This window comes from Capricornis sumatraensis, chromosome 9, assembly GCF_032405125.1.
Source record: "Capricornis sumatraensis isolate serow.1 chromosome 9, serow.2, whole genome shotgun sequence".
In the NCBI taxonomy this organism is placed as follows: Eukaryota; Metazoa; Chordata; class Mammalia; order Artiodactyla; family Bovidae; genus Capricornis; species Capricornis sumatraensis.
Window position 1 is genome coordinate 38706613 of NC_091077.1, and position 16036 is coordinate 38722648.

The window sequence follows — 16036 nt, forward strand, 5'->3', positions numbered from 1 at the left end:
GAGGCCGAAGGCGGGCGAAGCCGTGTGGGTGGAGAGAAATCACAACATCCGGCTGTGGGGGCAGGGCGGGGGCGCCCGCAGTGGGCAGGCCGGAGGCCGGGTCGCAACTAGGGAGGCCGCCAGCCTTCTCTAGGCCTCTCTCTGCCTCCGATGTGCGCCCTCGAGGATGGGCCGACCCAAAAGCATACGGACGGATATACAAACTTGTTTGAGGCCGCACTGCAGAAGGCCTAGGATGCCAGACGCATCCCCTTTAAACCCTGGAAAAGCCAGGGTGAACCAAAGGGACCACACCCACACCTAGTGGTCCAATCAGAGTGCAGTGCTGAGAATGACTGACCTTCGTTCATCCAATCAAATACCCGGTATCTGGGGCGTGATCCAGAGATCCCACCTCCGTTGTCCCCGAGGAGGGCTCGACCCTAATTGGCAGTTCAGTATCCTACGAAGGTGCAGAAATTCGAACGTAGGGGCTGAACCCCACCGCAGACCAACCAGGAAGAGGTGACGTTTTAGGTCCTGCCCGCCCTGTTCCTTTGAACGAATCCCTAGCTCCGGGGGCGGGGGATGATTAAGGGCTTGTCTAATGGGAAGACGGCGCGGGGAGCGCTCGCCCAGTTATTGGCCAAGTAAAGTAAACAGAAGGCGGGCCGGGGCGGGGCGTGCCGGAGCCCGGGTGGCCCCCGGGAGGGGGCGGAGAGTGAGCGGCGGGCGGCGGCGGCGGCCCGGGAGGCCCCGGAGGCCGCGGTGCGGTCACTGCGAGCCGATCCGAGCCTCGCCGATCGCCATCCGGCCCCGGCCCCCTCGCGCAGTCCTAGCCGGCGGCGCGGCCCGGCGGGCCCGGCGGCGCCGCAGCCCATGGAGCTCGAGAACATCGTAGCGAACACGGTGCTACTCAAGGCCCGGGAAGGTGAGGTTGTCGGGTGCAGAGAAAGCGGGCGCGCGGCCTCCGAGGTCGGCGGGGCGTCTCAGCCACCCTATCCCCTAGAGCAGCTAGCTCCACGCCCCGCACCTCTCGCGGACACGAGCCCTTCCGGCCTGTGGTCCTTTTCCTCCGCACCTGCCCTCCGGGAGCCAGAGCCCAGGAAGGGGCGGGAGTCAGGCCGCCGCCCTCGCGGCGAGTAGGGTGGTGGTGGTGGTGAAGGGGCTATGAGAAGGAGACAGGAAGCGGGAAGGGTGGGACCTCAGCCCCGGGAGAGCCGCCCTGAGGCCTCTCCCAGGTGAGACGTTAAGAAGATGCCTCAGGAAGGGGAAGGGGCAGCCAGCCTACCCCACGTGCCCGAGCCCAGATTCAACCTGGGTTGCGCCCAGCCTGGGCCGGCGCAAAGTTGGTGCAGGGTAGAAGGTTTGGAGAATGAATTAACCTAGGCTCTGCCATAGCAGAGCCCACCCGAAGTGGGGAAACTGCTGGTCATTTATGCTACCCGCATGACTGCCACTTACTCGGAACTTCAGGACACTGGGGACAGAAGGGAATGGGTAACAGTTTTTGCCCTTAGGACTAGTGGGGCAGATGGGCACAGAAATAACTGGAAGCTGAGTTTTGAAGGAAGGGAGCATGCCAGGCTGGTAGGACTGTTAAGTGCAAGGCCTGGCAGAGGGAGCCTGTCTAGTGAACGTGGTGTTACTGAGTGCTTCATGTTACCAGACACCTGCTCTATGAGGGTCCTGGGGATGCATAAGGACCAGACCCTGTCTGCCCTTCACCTGCCATTGTTCACCTCAGTAACATAATCACCGAACACCTATTCTGTATCCTGTCCTGTCCAGGGTGCTGGGGACCAGTATAAGAAGAAGACATTTCTCTTTGAAACACTAGGACAGGGAGGTCAGGACTCTTTGCTGGGCTTTCAGGCAGGTAGCGCCATCTGCATTGCCTCTCTGACTTCTTTTACTAGTGGGAAACTGAGGCTCAGATCAGGAACTAGCCCCCAGGACCCTGCAAGACAGATTGACTCAGGTCTAGGACACAGCATGTCCCCGGTGCAGCCTGTAGGAAACAGATGCTTTCTGGCACATCATCTGGTGCCCCCTGCCTGCCCTGTGCATGTTGACCTGGGGAGGTGCTGCCTGGAAATGGGCATGGTAGGCTGGGTCCTCAGTGCCCAGAGCCTTCTTTATCTCCTGTCCCTTATCGAGTCCTGGGGCTAGGCCTTCCTCCCAGCCTCTGGGGGCATCTGCCGATTCTGTTCTGCCTCGTCATCCAGCCAGCCAGGGAGGAGGGGAGGGGAGAGCCTGGACAGGCCTCCCTCCCTAGGGCTGTAGCCAGTTCAGGCTTCAAGCCTGCTGAGAACACTGCCTTGCCTGGCCAGAGAATGTAGGCCCCTTCTGACAGGCTTCCTTACGCCATGGGCGAGGCATAGGAGATTATGGCCAGACTAGGACCAGTTCCTTCACTGGAGAATCCTTACTCCAGCCTGGCCCTGGCCCTCCCACCTGGGTGACTCTAGACAAGTCTCCTCTCTCTGAACTTCAGTAACTCTTTTTGTGGCATGGTTGAGGATGGGACATTGAAAACTAAAGGGGAGGTGCTGACTCAGTTGTCACTGAGTTCTGGACCCTGGTCTATAGACTGAGTGCACTGGAATCCCTTCATAAGCTAATTGACAGCTTGGGCCTAGGCTTTTGCCAGTTTCCCAAGTGATCTGAGGCCCTGAGTGATTTGGGATTGCATGTATTCAGTTGACACCTGATAGATGCCGGGCATGTTTGGGTTCGGAAAAGAGTTTGGCCTGGGGTCCTAGGGAGCTGGGTTCGAATCCTACCTCTGGGACCTCCAGGCTTTGTAACCTTGGACAAATTGATTCCCCATTTCAGGGCCTCAGCTTTCTCATAAAATTGAGCCAGGTCTGTGAGAGTTGTTGTGAGGATGAAGTGGGACAGCACTGGGGGGTGTGAACCCTCACTTAATCCTCCTTCCTTTCCCAGGCCCCCAGAGACATGGGAAAGGGACCAGGCTTGGGTGGGGTGGGGAGGAGCCCCACTGACTCTGGTGGCAGTTCCAGGACAGGATATTTGCATGTGACTCTTGGCTGCTGCCTTGATGTGGCTGAGAGGAGGGGGAGGAGGAAGTAACTGGTGGGGGTAGCAGGCGGATGGAGGGTTGGGTGAGGGACTTGCGGGGGTGGGGGAGGAGTTCCCCTTCTGGGGAGGCCTTGCCCTGGGTTGAGGGTGGGGGTCTGTTGCTCACTCACAGTGGAGCAATGACTGTGAGATGTGCTGGGTTCAGGCTGCGGGAGGGCTGCTACCAGGTTTCCCAATGGGGTACCCTGCAACACTTCCTCCTCTAGGCAGCTTAGGTCAGGGAGCCCACTGGAGGACGCAGCCTTGCCCCTTCCCTGCAAGGCGGCCCCTCCTACACCACCTTCCTTCAACCAGGCTAGATAGAAACAAAGCTGCATAAACCATAGGGGAAACTGAGGCCAGGCAAGGGAAAGTGGTGGCTGGAGGTTGCCACTGACTTGTTGGAGCTGGGCCCCACCCCTTGCCACAGCTTTACTGAGTACTGGACACAGACTCTGGTTAGTCATCCTCACAATACTTCTGGAGGACCTGAAGTACACATGGAGAAACTGAGGTTCCTAGAGAGCAAGCTAGGGGCTTCTCTGGTGGCTCAGATAGTAAAGAATCTGGCTGCAGTGCAGGAGACCTAGGTTTGATTCCTGGGTTGGGAAGATCTCCTGGAGAAGGGAATAACAACCCACTCTAGTAGTCTTGCCTAGAGAAATCCATGGACAGACCACGGGGTCACAAAGAGTCGGACACAACTGAGTGACTAACACAGAAGAGAGCAAGTTACAGTCTGAAGTGTAAAGGGGCGATTCAAACCCAAATCTGTAAGATGCCAAGACTCAGGCCCCTTTCACCATGTTCAACCTCATGATCCACAGGCCGCACCTGTCTAGCTCTCTAACGTGTTTTATGTATTTGGCTGCAGTGGTTTTTTTTTTTTTATAATATAGGAGCCATTATTTCGTGTCACAGTCCAGATTCCCAGCTGACTTTTAAAGGTCTGAAGAGTTGGCCACGCCGAGCCGGCATTCCTGCCTAGTCAGAGTCAAGCAGTCAGCTGCGGTTGTGCTGCAGCTGTCTCCGATAGAGGGGTCCAGTTCCCACACTCCCCACCGCTCCCTGTTGTTTTCCATCTGGTCCATATTTACCGCACCTGTCTGATTGTGTAGGCATTTGAGCTGCTGCCCAGCGGCTACAGATGAGAGATCAGCTAGGTAAAATGAGGTGCCAGGACCAAGAAAGTAGGGGTAAGAATTCTGAGTCCCAGGCCTCCTGCCACCACTTCTTTTGCCTCTGATGCAGGGTCCCGTCATAGGGGCCTGGAGCCTCCCTGGTGACTCAGCTGCCCTCTGCCATCTCTCAGGCATGTCCCACACATCCCAGGACGTCTCCCTTCTGGGCCTGGACTTAACACAGTTTCCCCCACTATCATGTCCTTCTCTTCACTTGGGAGGGAAACTCCTACCTGGTTGGAAGCAGCTGAGGCTTGCTGAAGCTAACTGGAAACCCCACCTCCCACCCCTGCCCACCCATGGCCTGCCCTCATGCCCTTCTTGATTCTTCCATCACTTCTTGGCTCTTCCAGCCTAGGAGCCCCTAGCAGGAGGGCCTGGGGTCCATGTGTGTCCTGAAGCCCAGCAAGAGCATGTTGCATGCAGAAGGAAGGCCCAAGGGGCCTCTCAGGGTGGACTGGGCCTAGGCTGGACCCTGAAGGCCTCTGGACCACCCTGAGGGTGGCAGGGAGGCCAGCAATGGCAGGACTCAAGAACTAGCGCCTGTTTGCTTCCACAGGTGGCGGCGGGAATCGTAAAGGCAAAAGCAAGAAATGGCGGCAGATGCTACAGTTCCCCCATATCAGCCAGTGTGAAGAGCTGCGGCTCAGCCTCGGTGAGGCCTTGGTTGAGACTGCGGAGTCGGGTGGGGTGCAGAGGCGAGAGAGTCCTGGTGTGCCAGGGGAGCCTCCCCTGAGACCTTGTCTTGGGCCAGAGGGTTGTGGGGGTTTCACGGAGCAGAGAGATGGAGGCTGCACCACCCAGCTGAGTTTCAGTTCCTGGGTCCAGGCTGGGTGGAGGGCAGAGAGCACACAGGACAGCAGCGGGTGGTGGGGGTAGGTGTGGGGAGGAGCCCCAAGTCAGATATGGGAGCAGTCTGAGGGAAGCTGCAGAAGGGGGGACCAGGCCTCAGGTGAGCAGGGCTCAGAGGACACAGCAGAATGTGCAGGGGGGGCTGGAGTCAGCTCACACGCTGACTGTCTGGGGCGGTGAGGGTGGTGGAACCCAGGCCTGTGCGCAGCCTTACCCAGCCTGGCCCTGAGGGTGCCCAACAAAGCCTTGACCAGCAGGGCCCAAGCCCCCTCTGACGGCCTGCACGTGGGCCAGGAGTACACCATGGCTGCTTCCACCGCTAGGAAGGAGGCCTCGCCTCGAACTCGCCGGAAGCCACAGCTTCCTCCCACACTTTCGCCAGGCAGGCAGCAGGTGTGGGCTGGGCCAGAGCCGGGCCGGAACCGCACAGACCACACCCAGCCCCAACCATGACGTATGTACAAGTAGTGTGAACTGGAAGTCAGCGGCCGGAAGTGAGGACCCGGCTCTGGAGCCACACTCCTGCTTGTGTGACCTTGGGGCTAATCACTCAGCTTCCCTGGGCCCTGGCGTCCCAGGGCTACGATGGCAGTAACAGTGTGTCGCCTCAGCGCTGTGGCGAGGGTTCTAAAGGAGACAGTGGCTGCCATACCTTAGGGCTGAAAGCTGTTGGTGGGGGCTCCGGGCCTGGCGGTGTGGACAGGAGTGCCTTGCCGGCAGGCTCCAAATCCAGGAATCCAGCAGCTCCCACCTCTGCCTGCAGAGCGTGACTACCACAGCCTGTGTGAGCGGCAGCCCATTGGGCGCCTGCTATTCCGAGAGTTCTGCGCCACGAGGCCTGAGCTGACTCGCTGCATTGCCTTCCTGGATGGGGTGGTGAGTGCGGCCCAGCCCCACACTGAGGGTGGGCAGAGGTCCTGGGCCACATGTGTGTCCCGTCTCCTCACACCTGTTACTCCATCCAAACCCCAAGCCTACTCTGCCTCCACCCCCACCCCCGCAGGCCGAGTATGAAGTGACCCCTGATGAGAAGCGGAAGGCGTGTGGGCTGCGGCTCATGCAGAATTTTCTGAGCCACACGGTGAGTTAGCACTGGTGTAGGGATGAGGGTAGTGGACAGAGCTCAGTGATGGTGAGAGGAATGACTACTGCCTGTGCAGAGAGTGCCCCTGGAGCTACTCCAGGCTCACCAGGCGGCACCGTGGGCAGGGAGCCCAGGAGGGTGGGCTGGGGCACTGGGCCCAGCAGCTCTGCTTCACCATGCCTCAAGAAGAGCGGCAGAAAATTCAGCCACTAAGCAGGCTGTGCACCCCTGGCCACCCATCTCAAACCCGAGATCTCTGCCCTGGAGGTGGGCAGGTCCTGCGCTGACCTGTCTGTGGCATGTCCCCAGGGTCCCGACCTCATCCCCGAGGTCCCCCGGCAACTGGTGACGAACTGTGCCCAGCGGCTGGAGGAGGGACCCTGCAAAGACCTCTTCCAGGAGCTTACTCGGTAAGACTCTCCTTGCCCTCAGGCTGAGAACTGTGTCCTGAGGAGAGGGCTTCTGCAGACCCAGAGGGCTATGAACAGTGCAGCAGGTGGTGAGCAAACTCAGTGTCTCACCCCAGCCTTGCCCTTGCTCTGTGACCCTGATCAGGTTGCCTCCCCTCTCTGTAGCATCCTGGGCTTTAGCATTGGATATCCGTCTCCCCCGCAGGTGGGCCAGCAGGAGGGTTGGCCAAGGATTCTGCCTTTCAGGCTGAGCATATACATAACAGGGGGCCTGGCCCATCGAGGGGAGAATGGGGGGTGTCAGGTGCTGACCAGAGGCTGGGTCTTCTCGACAGGTTGACCCACGAGTACCTGAGCGTGGCCCCTTTTGCCGACTACCTCGACAGCATCTACTTCAACCGTTTTCTGCAGTGGAAGTGGCTGGAAAGGTGAGCTCCTTGAAGGCTGGCCCCAGGTGGGCCGGGTTGAAGGGGTTCTCATGGGTCTCAGGCCCCTGCTCAGCTAGTGTTTGCTTCCCAACCCCTTGTCCACAGGCAGCCAGTGACCAAAAACACCTTCAGGCAGTACCGAGTCCTGGGCAAAGGCGGCTTTGGGGAGGTGAGTGGCCAGGCCAGAGCCCAGCAGAGTGTAGAGGTGGGGTAGAAGGGACCCTGACCATCCCCTTACCCTCTCTGAGCCTATAACCCTCAGGAAGGCTGCAGCTGGTCCCCACTTGCCTCATCTATCCTGGCTACAGGTATGCGCCTGCCAGGTGCGGGCCACAGGCAAGATGTACGCCTGCAAGAAGCTGGAGAAGAAGCGGATCAAGAAGCGGAAAGGGGAAGCCATGGCACTCAATGAGAAGCAGATCCTGGAGAAAGTGAACAGTAGGTTTGTAGTAAGTACAGACAGGAGACCCCTCCTTTCCCCCACGGCCACACCGGCCCTTCCCACTCACTGGACTAAGACCTCTTCCCTCCCTGACCCGCCCCCTCCAGGCACCACTACCTCTCCTGCCCTCAGAGATGCCTGGGAGGGGCAGCTTTGGGATGTTGACGCCTGGCCTGGGAAGCAGGGTGGCCCCAGGGAGTGGCGCTAAGAATAGCTTTTGGGTGGCTGGCACTCGCCCCGCCACCAGGCATCCCACGGCCTCTGCTTCAGGGCTCATGTCCCCTTGGTCACAGGTGAGCTTGGCCTATGCCTATGAGACCAAGGATGCACTGTGCCTGGTGCTGACGCTGATGAACGGAGGCGACCTCAAGTTCCACATCTACCACATGGGCCAGGCTGGCTTCCCTGAGGCCCGGGCTGTCTTCTACGCAGCAGAGATCTGCTGTGGCCTGGAGGACCTGCACCGGGAGCGTATTGTGTACAGGTGCAGGGGCATGGTCCTTCCGGCCAGGGGCCGTGGCTCGGCTGGGGTAGAGGCTGCAGAGGGATGTTGGTGTGCTGGCACCGTCGTTGGGGGCACAAGTCTGTTGGACCTTAGCTCGGGCTCCACACTCACCCACGCTCACTAGGCTAGTAGGCTCAGCGTAGCTCAGAACCCAGGCTCTGGGGTCTGGTTAACCCATGTGTGAATCCTGGCCCTGTCACCCCTATGTGGCCCTGGCCAGTCAACTCCCTGCTCACAACACCATTCTTTTCCCCTGGGAAGCAAAGATTTTAATTCCTGCCTTGCAGCTTGTTGTAGAGAATGAATGAGATAATGCTGGAAAGTACACAGAACACGGCAGTGGGGAGCTCTGCTTAGTACTATTACTAGTAATGGTTTTGGGCTTCCCTGGTAGCTCATCTGGTAAAGAATCCACCTGCAATGAGGGAGACCTGGGTTCAACCCCTGGGTTGGGAAGATCCCCTGGAGGAGGGCATGGCAACCCACTCCAGTATTCTTGCCTGGAGAATCCCATGGACAGAAGAGCCTGGCAGGCTACAGTCCATGGGGTCACAAAGACTCAAAAATGACTGAGAGACTAAGCACACCAGGAGGGGGTGGCCCTGTTGGCTGTCTGGCCAGCTGAGCAGCATCTAACCCTGCCGTTCTCTCCTTGCAGGGACCTAAAGCCAGAAAACATCCTACTAGATGACCATGGTGGGTGAGGGGCCCCTAGGGGCAGGGGAAGGATGGGAGAGGTGTGCCCATCTGCCTAATGGGCCTCCCTGCTTCTCCACCCACATTCAGGTCACATCCGCATCTCTGACCTGGGGCTGGCTGTGCACGTACCCGAAGGCCAGACGATCAAAGGCCGTGTGGGCACCGTGGGCTACATGGGTGAGTCTGCCTTCCCCCGACCCACCAGCCTCCTGGGTCCTCTTGCTGTCATGTGTCCAGTCCCACCACTTCTGTTGGGAAATCTGTACTTCACGGAACAGAAAGAGCTGACGTTCCTCTTTTATATATGAGGAGACCAAGACTCAGCCAGGGCTCCGCACACTGTGAATCCACAGCGTTCACTCGCTTGCATAGTCATTGAGCCCCTCCTACTGACTGGGCCTGAAGGTGGCTACCGGTGAAAGACAAGGGCCTCACGCCCGTTTTCCGTAGCCCTGGTTCCTCCACTGCCCCACCTGCCCATGCTAGGAGTGGGAGTGCCCATCTGTGGTAGGGGCCGTGATGAGGCCCCGAGTTCCCCTTGAGAGCACGTGACATAGTAGACAGAGCTCCAGGTATGCGCTCCACCACCTCCTCATTATACGTCCAAGGGCCAGACATTCTGCTTTTCTCAGCCTCACTTTCCCTGGCTGAAGCCTGCTCCCAGGGTTGCCTTCAACCTGAAAGGAGGTGGTAGAGGCAAAACTCCCTACCTGCCCGCTCTAGCAGGCAGTCGACACCCAGCAAATGAGTTGCCATCTTCTTTCCTCTCTTTGACATTGAAGCTAGAGGTTGCAAACTGGTAGCCACACTGGGTCTCCATCTGTGTTTAAATCAAATTGTCTTTGAAACAGTTTGAAGTGGTCATCAGCATTTGATAACCCAGACAGCTTCATGTTAAAAATATGATTTCTGACTTCTCTTGAAAGATCAGAAGACCTGACCCCCCACCCCCACCCCACCCTGCAGGGGCATACCAGCTCCTTCTGGTGGGCTGTGAGCTCCGCTACTCCCCGTGGTCCCCACCAGGCTGCTGATGGTGCCTGCCTGGCACTGGCTGGTGCCAGTGGGTGTTTGAACTGATCCCTGGCCTTGACATGCGAGCTGGCCATTCCCAACGCCCCAGGGCTCAATTCTGCCTCCCGCCCAGTCTTAATTCCTGCTGTCCTTCCCAGCCCCAGAGGTGGTAAAAAACGAACGGTACACCTTTAGCCCAGACTGGTGGGCGCTCGGCTGCCTCCTGTATGAGATGATCGCAGGCCAGTCACCCTTCCAGCAGAGGAAAAAGAAGATCAAGAGGGAGGAAGTGGAGCGGCTGGTGAAGGAGGTGCCTGAGGAGTACTCCGAGCACTTCTCCCCACAGGCCCGCTCACTCTGCTCCCAGGTACAGCTGCCAGCAGGAGGCCCAACCAGCTGGGGCTGGGGCTGGGGGTACTTCTCTCAAGGATACCCTAACCGCCCCTGCCCTGATGCAGCTCCTCTGCAAGGACCCCTCTGAACGCCTGGGGTGTGGTGGGGGCGGCGCCCAAGAGGTGAAGGAGCACCCCCTCTTCAAGAAGCTGAACTTCAAGCGGCTGGGAGCTGGCATGCTGGAACCACCCTTCAAGCCTGATGTGAGTGCCACCCACTCCTGCTGAAGGCAGGGCCAAGCCCAAGCGGAGCTGGGGGCTCTTGGAGCATTGATTGGGACCTGCTCAGTGCAAGCATTAGAAAACTCAAGTGGGTTAACCAACCAAACAATTCGCCAGGCTCCTAAAAATGAAAGGCCCCAGAATAGGCCTGGCTTTTGGCACACTGGATCTGGGGCTTCAGCAGTACTGTAAGAATTCTGTCTTCCTCCTCCTCCCCACTACCTGCTTCCCTCTTGGGCAGCTGTCCTCAGGGTATCAGGCCTTCATCCTAATAACTCGGCCACCCTGGTAGACAGAGAGTGCCTCTTTACTCATTGCCTGATTACTCGGATGCCCCTCAGCAGCCACATCAGGACCACGTGCCCACCATGCCACTCAAGTGGGGAAGATTGGTCTCCCAAAGGGAAACCAAGATTCCTTGCCAGCAGGGGGAAGGGCCATTGGACTGGCAAAACATCCACTGCCCCCTGCACCTGGCAACGCTGACCTCTCATCTGTGAGCAGAACACTCCCCTCTGCAGAGTCTCACTCATTGACTGAGCTCCTCAGTGGGTCAGGCATCTGCTGGCAGAAACATCCTGGAGTCATCAGATTCTCAGTGCGAGAAGTCCAACTCAAACTTAGGCCCAACATGGAGGTTTTGGGTTCATTTAGCCAGAAAGTCCCAGAGTAGGACCAGCATCAGTGTTTCACACTGTGTTGCCAGGACTCCACCTCTTGTCACTGCTTGTCACCTGTTGACTGTTCTCCCACTGAATTCAAGCTTCTCAGTATAATGTCATAGGGAAGGTTCTGATTGGCCTAAATTAGGTCATGTGCTTGCCCTCACCTCATGTGTAAGAGGACTGAGTCCTGTGATTGACAGTTCACCAGGAACACAGGGGAAGAAGGAAGGTGATGATGGGCAGGCCAGATTGGTGGCTGTCGATCATGCATGTGATTACACATTCAACAAAGTATCTGAATGCTAGTATGTGCCAGATCTCAGAATTCATAGGGTCAGTAGGACGCAGTCCTACCTTCATGGTCTAGTGGGAAGACGTAGAAGAATAAGCCAGTAAGTGAAAAAGGAGTGGTGGAGGGGTGGGAGTATTTTTGGACAGGATGGCCTCTGAGTAGCTGATGGATGAGTATCAGTAGAAACTAAAGTATGTGAAGGAGAGAATTGTGCCAAGATTTGGGGCATGAGCATTCCAGGGAGAAGGAGCAGCCAGGCATTGAGGTCCTAGTCCAGGGACCAACCTTGAGAGGTGGAGCAACAGTGGAGGCCAGTGTGGGCAGGGAAAGAGGGAATGTGGAGTGGGAGTGTTGAGGGGTGGGGACAGGTGGGGGCCCACAGAGCTGGGAAATGGGAGTGGGAGGCCCCTGCCTCCACAGGACTGCATCTTGTAGGTGGGGCTACCAGCGCCCAGAGGTGCTGGCCTTGCCATCGGCAGTTGAACTGCAAGCCTGACTTCTGCAGCCTGCCTTAGAGCTGGCTGTCCCACTCAGCTTGACTCCAGCTTCCCTGCACATGATCTCAGTTAATCTTGAAAATCACTGCCCTGGAGTTTAACTTTTTTAGAAGCAGATGAAAAGTGTGCTTGATGGTGATAGAGGTTTTAGGAGCTTTATTGAGTTCACATACCATACAACTCACTTCTTTGAAGCAGATAATTAAATGACTTTTAGCATAAAGATGCAACCATCACCAAAATCAATTTTAGAACATTTTCATCACCCCTCCCGCCCAAACACCCCCTACTCATTAGCAGTCATTCCTCATTCCCCTTCCCCTTGGCAGCCACTAATCTGCTTTATGTCTGTCTATATTAGCCTGTTCTGGACCTCATGTTAACGGGATTGTATCATATGTGGTGCCTTGTGACTGGCTTCTTGCAGTTTGCGTGTTTTCCAGGTCCACCCATGTTGTAGTTCTTACTGGTCCTGCAATCCTTTTTTATGAGTGGATAATATTCCATTCTATGAATATTGCACCTTCTGTTTATTCATCCATCTATGGACATTAGTGTTGTTTTTGTTATGGGGCTCTGATGGATAATGCTGCTTTGAACATTCACATACAAGTTCTTGTGGGGACGTATGTTTTCATTTCTCTGGGACGTATACCTAGGAGTTGAATGGTGGCTCATTATGGTAACATGTTTACGCTTTGGGAGAACTGCTGACTTTTCTGAAAAGCAGCTGTATGATTTTACATGATGATTTAGAAAACAATGTAAAGATGAAAAAGGAAGTGGCCTTCTGGAGTGAGGTGGGCTCCTAGAGCAGGGGGCTAGGGGCACAGGGACTGTTGGCTGTGAAGCAGAAGGAGATGGAATATGCCATTGGACATCCCAGGACAGAGGGACCCATCAGCTCCAAGCTCTGCATGGGATGTCCAGCTGAAGGGGCCAGCTGAGATTCCGCCTGCTCTCCCCTTACCAGTTGCCCCCAAACAGCTGTGTACTGGCAGGGGGGTGGGCTCCCCATTACTGATTCCATACGGCACTGTGGAGACTGATGGACTGTCAGGGGTCAGCTATGCAGCCTCCTCAGTCCGTGAGCAGTGAGGGGTGATCCCCAGTTTAGAGGGAAACTTGGGCCTCAGAAGGGACTGTCATGCTCAGGAAGTGCATGGGGCACTTTGATTTTTGAAGTAAAGTTGATTTATAGTGTTGTGTGTTAGTTTCTGCTGTACAGCAAGGTGATTCAGATAAGATATATATATGTGTTTACGTACATGTATATACATACTTTTTTCAGATTCTCTCCACTGTAGTTTATTACAAGGTATTGAATATAGTTCCTCACACTATATAGTATGACTGTGTTGTTTATTTATGTAATATATAGTCATATGTATCTGCTAATCCCAAACTCCTTATTTATCCTCTCCCCTTCCTCTTTGGTAACTGTAAGTTGTTTTCGATGTCTGTGAGTCTCTTTCTGTTTTGTAAATTAAGTTCACTTGAATCTATTTTTCTAGATTCCACATGTGATATCACTATATTTGTCTTTGTATGACTTACTTCACTTAGTGTGATGATCTGTAGGTCCATCAATGTTGCTGCAAATGGCATTATTTCATTCCTTTTTATAGTTCAGTAATATTCCATTATAAATATATATATACCAAACATACCACGTCTTCTTTATCCATTCATCTATGGATGGATATTTAGACTGCGTCCATATGTTATCTATTATAAATAGTGCTGCTGTGAACACTGGGGGCACCAGGAAGCTGCAAGGGTCAGGGCACACCCAGCCCCAGCTCAGGGCTGAGTTGGTCTCCTGTGGGGTCTTCCTGTCTGACCACTGTCTCTCTTCCCCCAGCCCCAGGCCATTTACTGCAAAGATGTTCTGGACATTGAACAGTTCTCAACAGTTAAGGGTGTGGAGCTAGAGCCCACTGACCAGGACTTCTACCAGAAATTTGCCACGGGCAGTGTGCCTATCCCTTGGCAGAACGAGGTGGGGACCTGCCCAGCTGGTGGGTGGGGGGTGGCCTCAGGGGCAGCACTCACACCTGCCTGTTCTGTGGCAGATGGTGGAGACCGAGTGCTTCCAGGAGCTGAATGTCTTCGGGCTGGATGGCTCGGTTCCCCCAGACCTAGACTGGAAGGGCCAGCCACCAGCACCCCCCAAAAAGGGACTGCTGCAGAGACTCTTCAGTCGCCAGGTAATCCCCAGGAGTGTCCTACCTCGGCCCCCAGCCCAGCTCCTGGGACGGCAGGTGGGAGGCAGAGCTGGTGCCCGTATGCGGGGGAGTGGGCATCCTCCGGTCGTGTCAGCGGTGCCCAGGGTCTCTGGCCCCATTCCCACCTGTCCCCCACCCATGGCTGGGCTCATGGCCTCTTTTCTCTTTCCAGAGGTGAGCAGTGTGGGCTTCCTGTGGGTTGGCCTTGCTGCCCAGCCCCGGGGAGCCACAGGCAGCCCTTCCATGGCAGAGGCGAGATGTGGGCGAAAGAAGTCTGGTGCCCGCTCCCTACCCATCCTTCCCCTCCCCTGCCGTGCCCTGCACCTGGCACCTGCAAGCAGTGAGCCTTGCTTAGCCGTCTTGTCTCCCTGTGCCCTGCATCCACCAGCCCCAGAATAGAGGGCCCTGGCAGAGCCTGGGGTCCACCTGGTCCCTCTTAACTCCAGCCTATTGCCAGCAGCCTCTGCACTGGTGCCCACACGTGTCTGGCCTGGGCTGCTGCTCTGGGCCCCTCGTGGGGAATCCCCTCCTTGGAGCACAGCCCTGGTCGGCCCTGGCAGGGCCGGGCCAGGTAAAGGCCCTGGTGGCTAACTGCGCGCGCTCTGCCTCTCTCCCTCCATGTCTCCCCTGCCCTGCAGGACTGCTGTGGAAACTGCAGCGACAGTGAGGAAGAGCTTCCCACCCGCCTCGAGCTCCCCACCCGCCTCTAGCCCCCAGACTGGGGCCCCCCCGGGCGGTTGGCGGTAGCAGCTACTGCGAACGCTGTTTACAGTTTTGCACAGTGGTCTTCCCCATTGTCCACTCAAGTCGTGGCCTGGGAGACACAGCCGGAGCTGTCCCCAGTGCCCTCTGCCCCGGAGCCCCTGGTCTGGCTGAGTGGTCAAGGCTTGGGCTGTCCCCTGGGACAAAGGTGCGTCCCTTCAGCTCTTGTCTGTGGAGCTCGGGGCTTTCTGTATTTATGTCTTTGTATGAATGTATATAGCAACCAGAACATTCTTAAGACTCACCCTGGAGCCGGCAGAGGGGCTGCTGCCGCACACTCCAGACACCTCAGGCCCGGCTTGGATGGGCAAAGTTGGGCCAGGCCAGGCCCTTGGGCCCTCAGCACTGTGCTTGCCACCGCCGACCTCTGAGTGAGACTCATGCCTGCCGCTGCCGCCCTGGGTTTCGGCCTCCACCTCTGGGGCCCAATACTAGCCATTCTCAGCACCTGTCAGAGCTGGACCTGGGAACACTGGGTCCCCTAGGCCTGTGCCAAAGTGTGACCGGAGACTGGGCTGCCCCTGGGACCCCTCAGTCCACTGCCCAGGCTGTCCCAGATGGGTCTGCCTCTGCCTTCCAGCTCCCAGGACACCTCGTTCCCCTGTGCTGGGCCCTGTCCTGGAGTCACCTCTTGCAGAACACCCCAGCCCGGGCCATAGGAAGGGAAGGGGTAGGGGTGTCACTGACCAACCCTCAAACATTCCAGACTCCCCTTGAAATAGACACATGTGCCCAGCAATAATCTGCCCCTCCCTGTGTGTGTGTGTGTGTGTGTGTGTGTGTGTATGAATGAATGAATGAATGAATGAATGAAAGAGAGAGAGAAGGGGGCAGGCTGAGGCTGTGTGCCTGCATCCCAGCCCCAGCCCTTCCCACACTGATGGCCCTCTTGGTCCCAGTGTTAACGGTAGTGTGGGATACAGGGCCCCAGGTTTTCCATATTTAAGGCCAATTTTTATTACTCGTTTTGTCCAATGTAAGCTGCCACATGTCTCTGTGAATACAGTCCGAGCACAAACCTGGCTAGCTGCCCCTGCCTGCCTCTTTCTTGGCCCTGGTGGTCCAGGGATGTCCTTGCTTTCCTGGCCCTGCTGGAAGTGAGAAGGTGTTGGAAGTGGGGCTGGTGGAGGCTGCCCTTCCACCAAGGCCTAAGGGCCTCAGGACTGATCTTAGGGTAACCTCTCCAAGCTCTGGTGGCCTTTGGGCTCCACCAGTTTCCTCAGTGGGATGAGGCCTGAGGAAAGAAGCCTTGGGTCTCCACTAAGGTATGGGTCTGACTCCGCTTGTGCTGAAGAGGCAG

The 16036-nt window shown here is 56.8% G+C and overlaps 1 protein-coding gene across 3 annotated transcripts; it reads left to right on the plus strand.

Moving 5' to 3' along the window:
- Window positions 1-812: 812 nt before the first annotated feature.
- Window positions 813-15468, plus strand: GRK6 (G protein-coupled receptor kinase 6). Of its 3 annotated transcripts, XM_068981255.1 has the most exons (17): window positions 813-910; window positions 4804-4899; window positions 5860-5972; window positions 6100-6177; window positions 6490-6590; window positions 6926-7018; window positions 7124-7187; window positions 7327-7467; window positions 7754-7944; window positions 8624-8661; window positions 8752-8841; window positions 9837-10045; window positions 10137-10274; window positions 13611-13748; window positions 13822-13956; window positions 14069-14070; window positions 14613-15468. In XM_068981255.1, the coding sequence occupies exons 1-17, from the start codon at window positions 859-861 to the stop codon at window positions 14719-14721; spliced, it is 1788 nt and encodes a 595-aa protein (XP_068837356.1). In that variant the 5' UTR covers window positions 813-858; the 3' UTR covers window positions 14722-15468. The 3 variants fall into 3 exon arrangements, with proteins under 3 accessions (XP_068837356.1, XP_068837355.1, XP_068837357.1); XM_068981254.1 differs by lacking the exon at window positions 14069-14070; XM_068981256.1 differs by lacking the exons at window positions 14069-14070; window positions 14613-15468 and adding an exon at window positions 14147-14345.
- The last annotated feature ends 568 nt before the right edge of the window (window positions 15469-16036 follow it).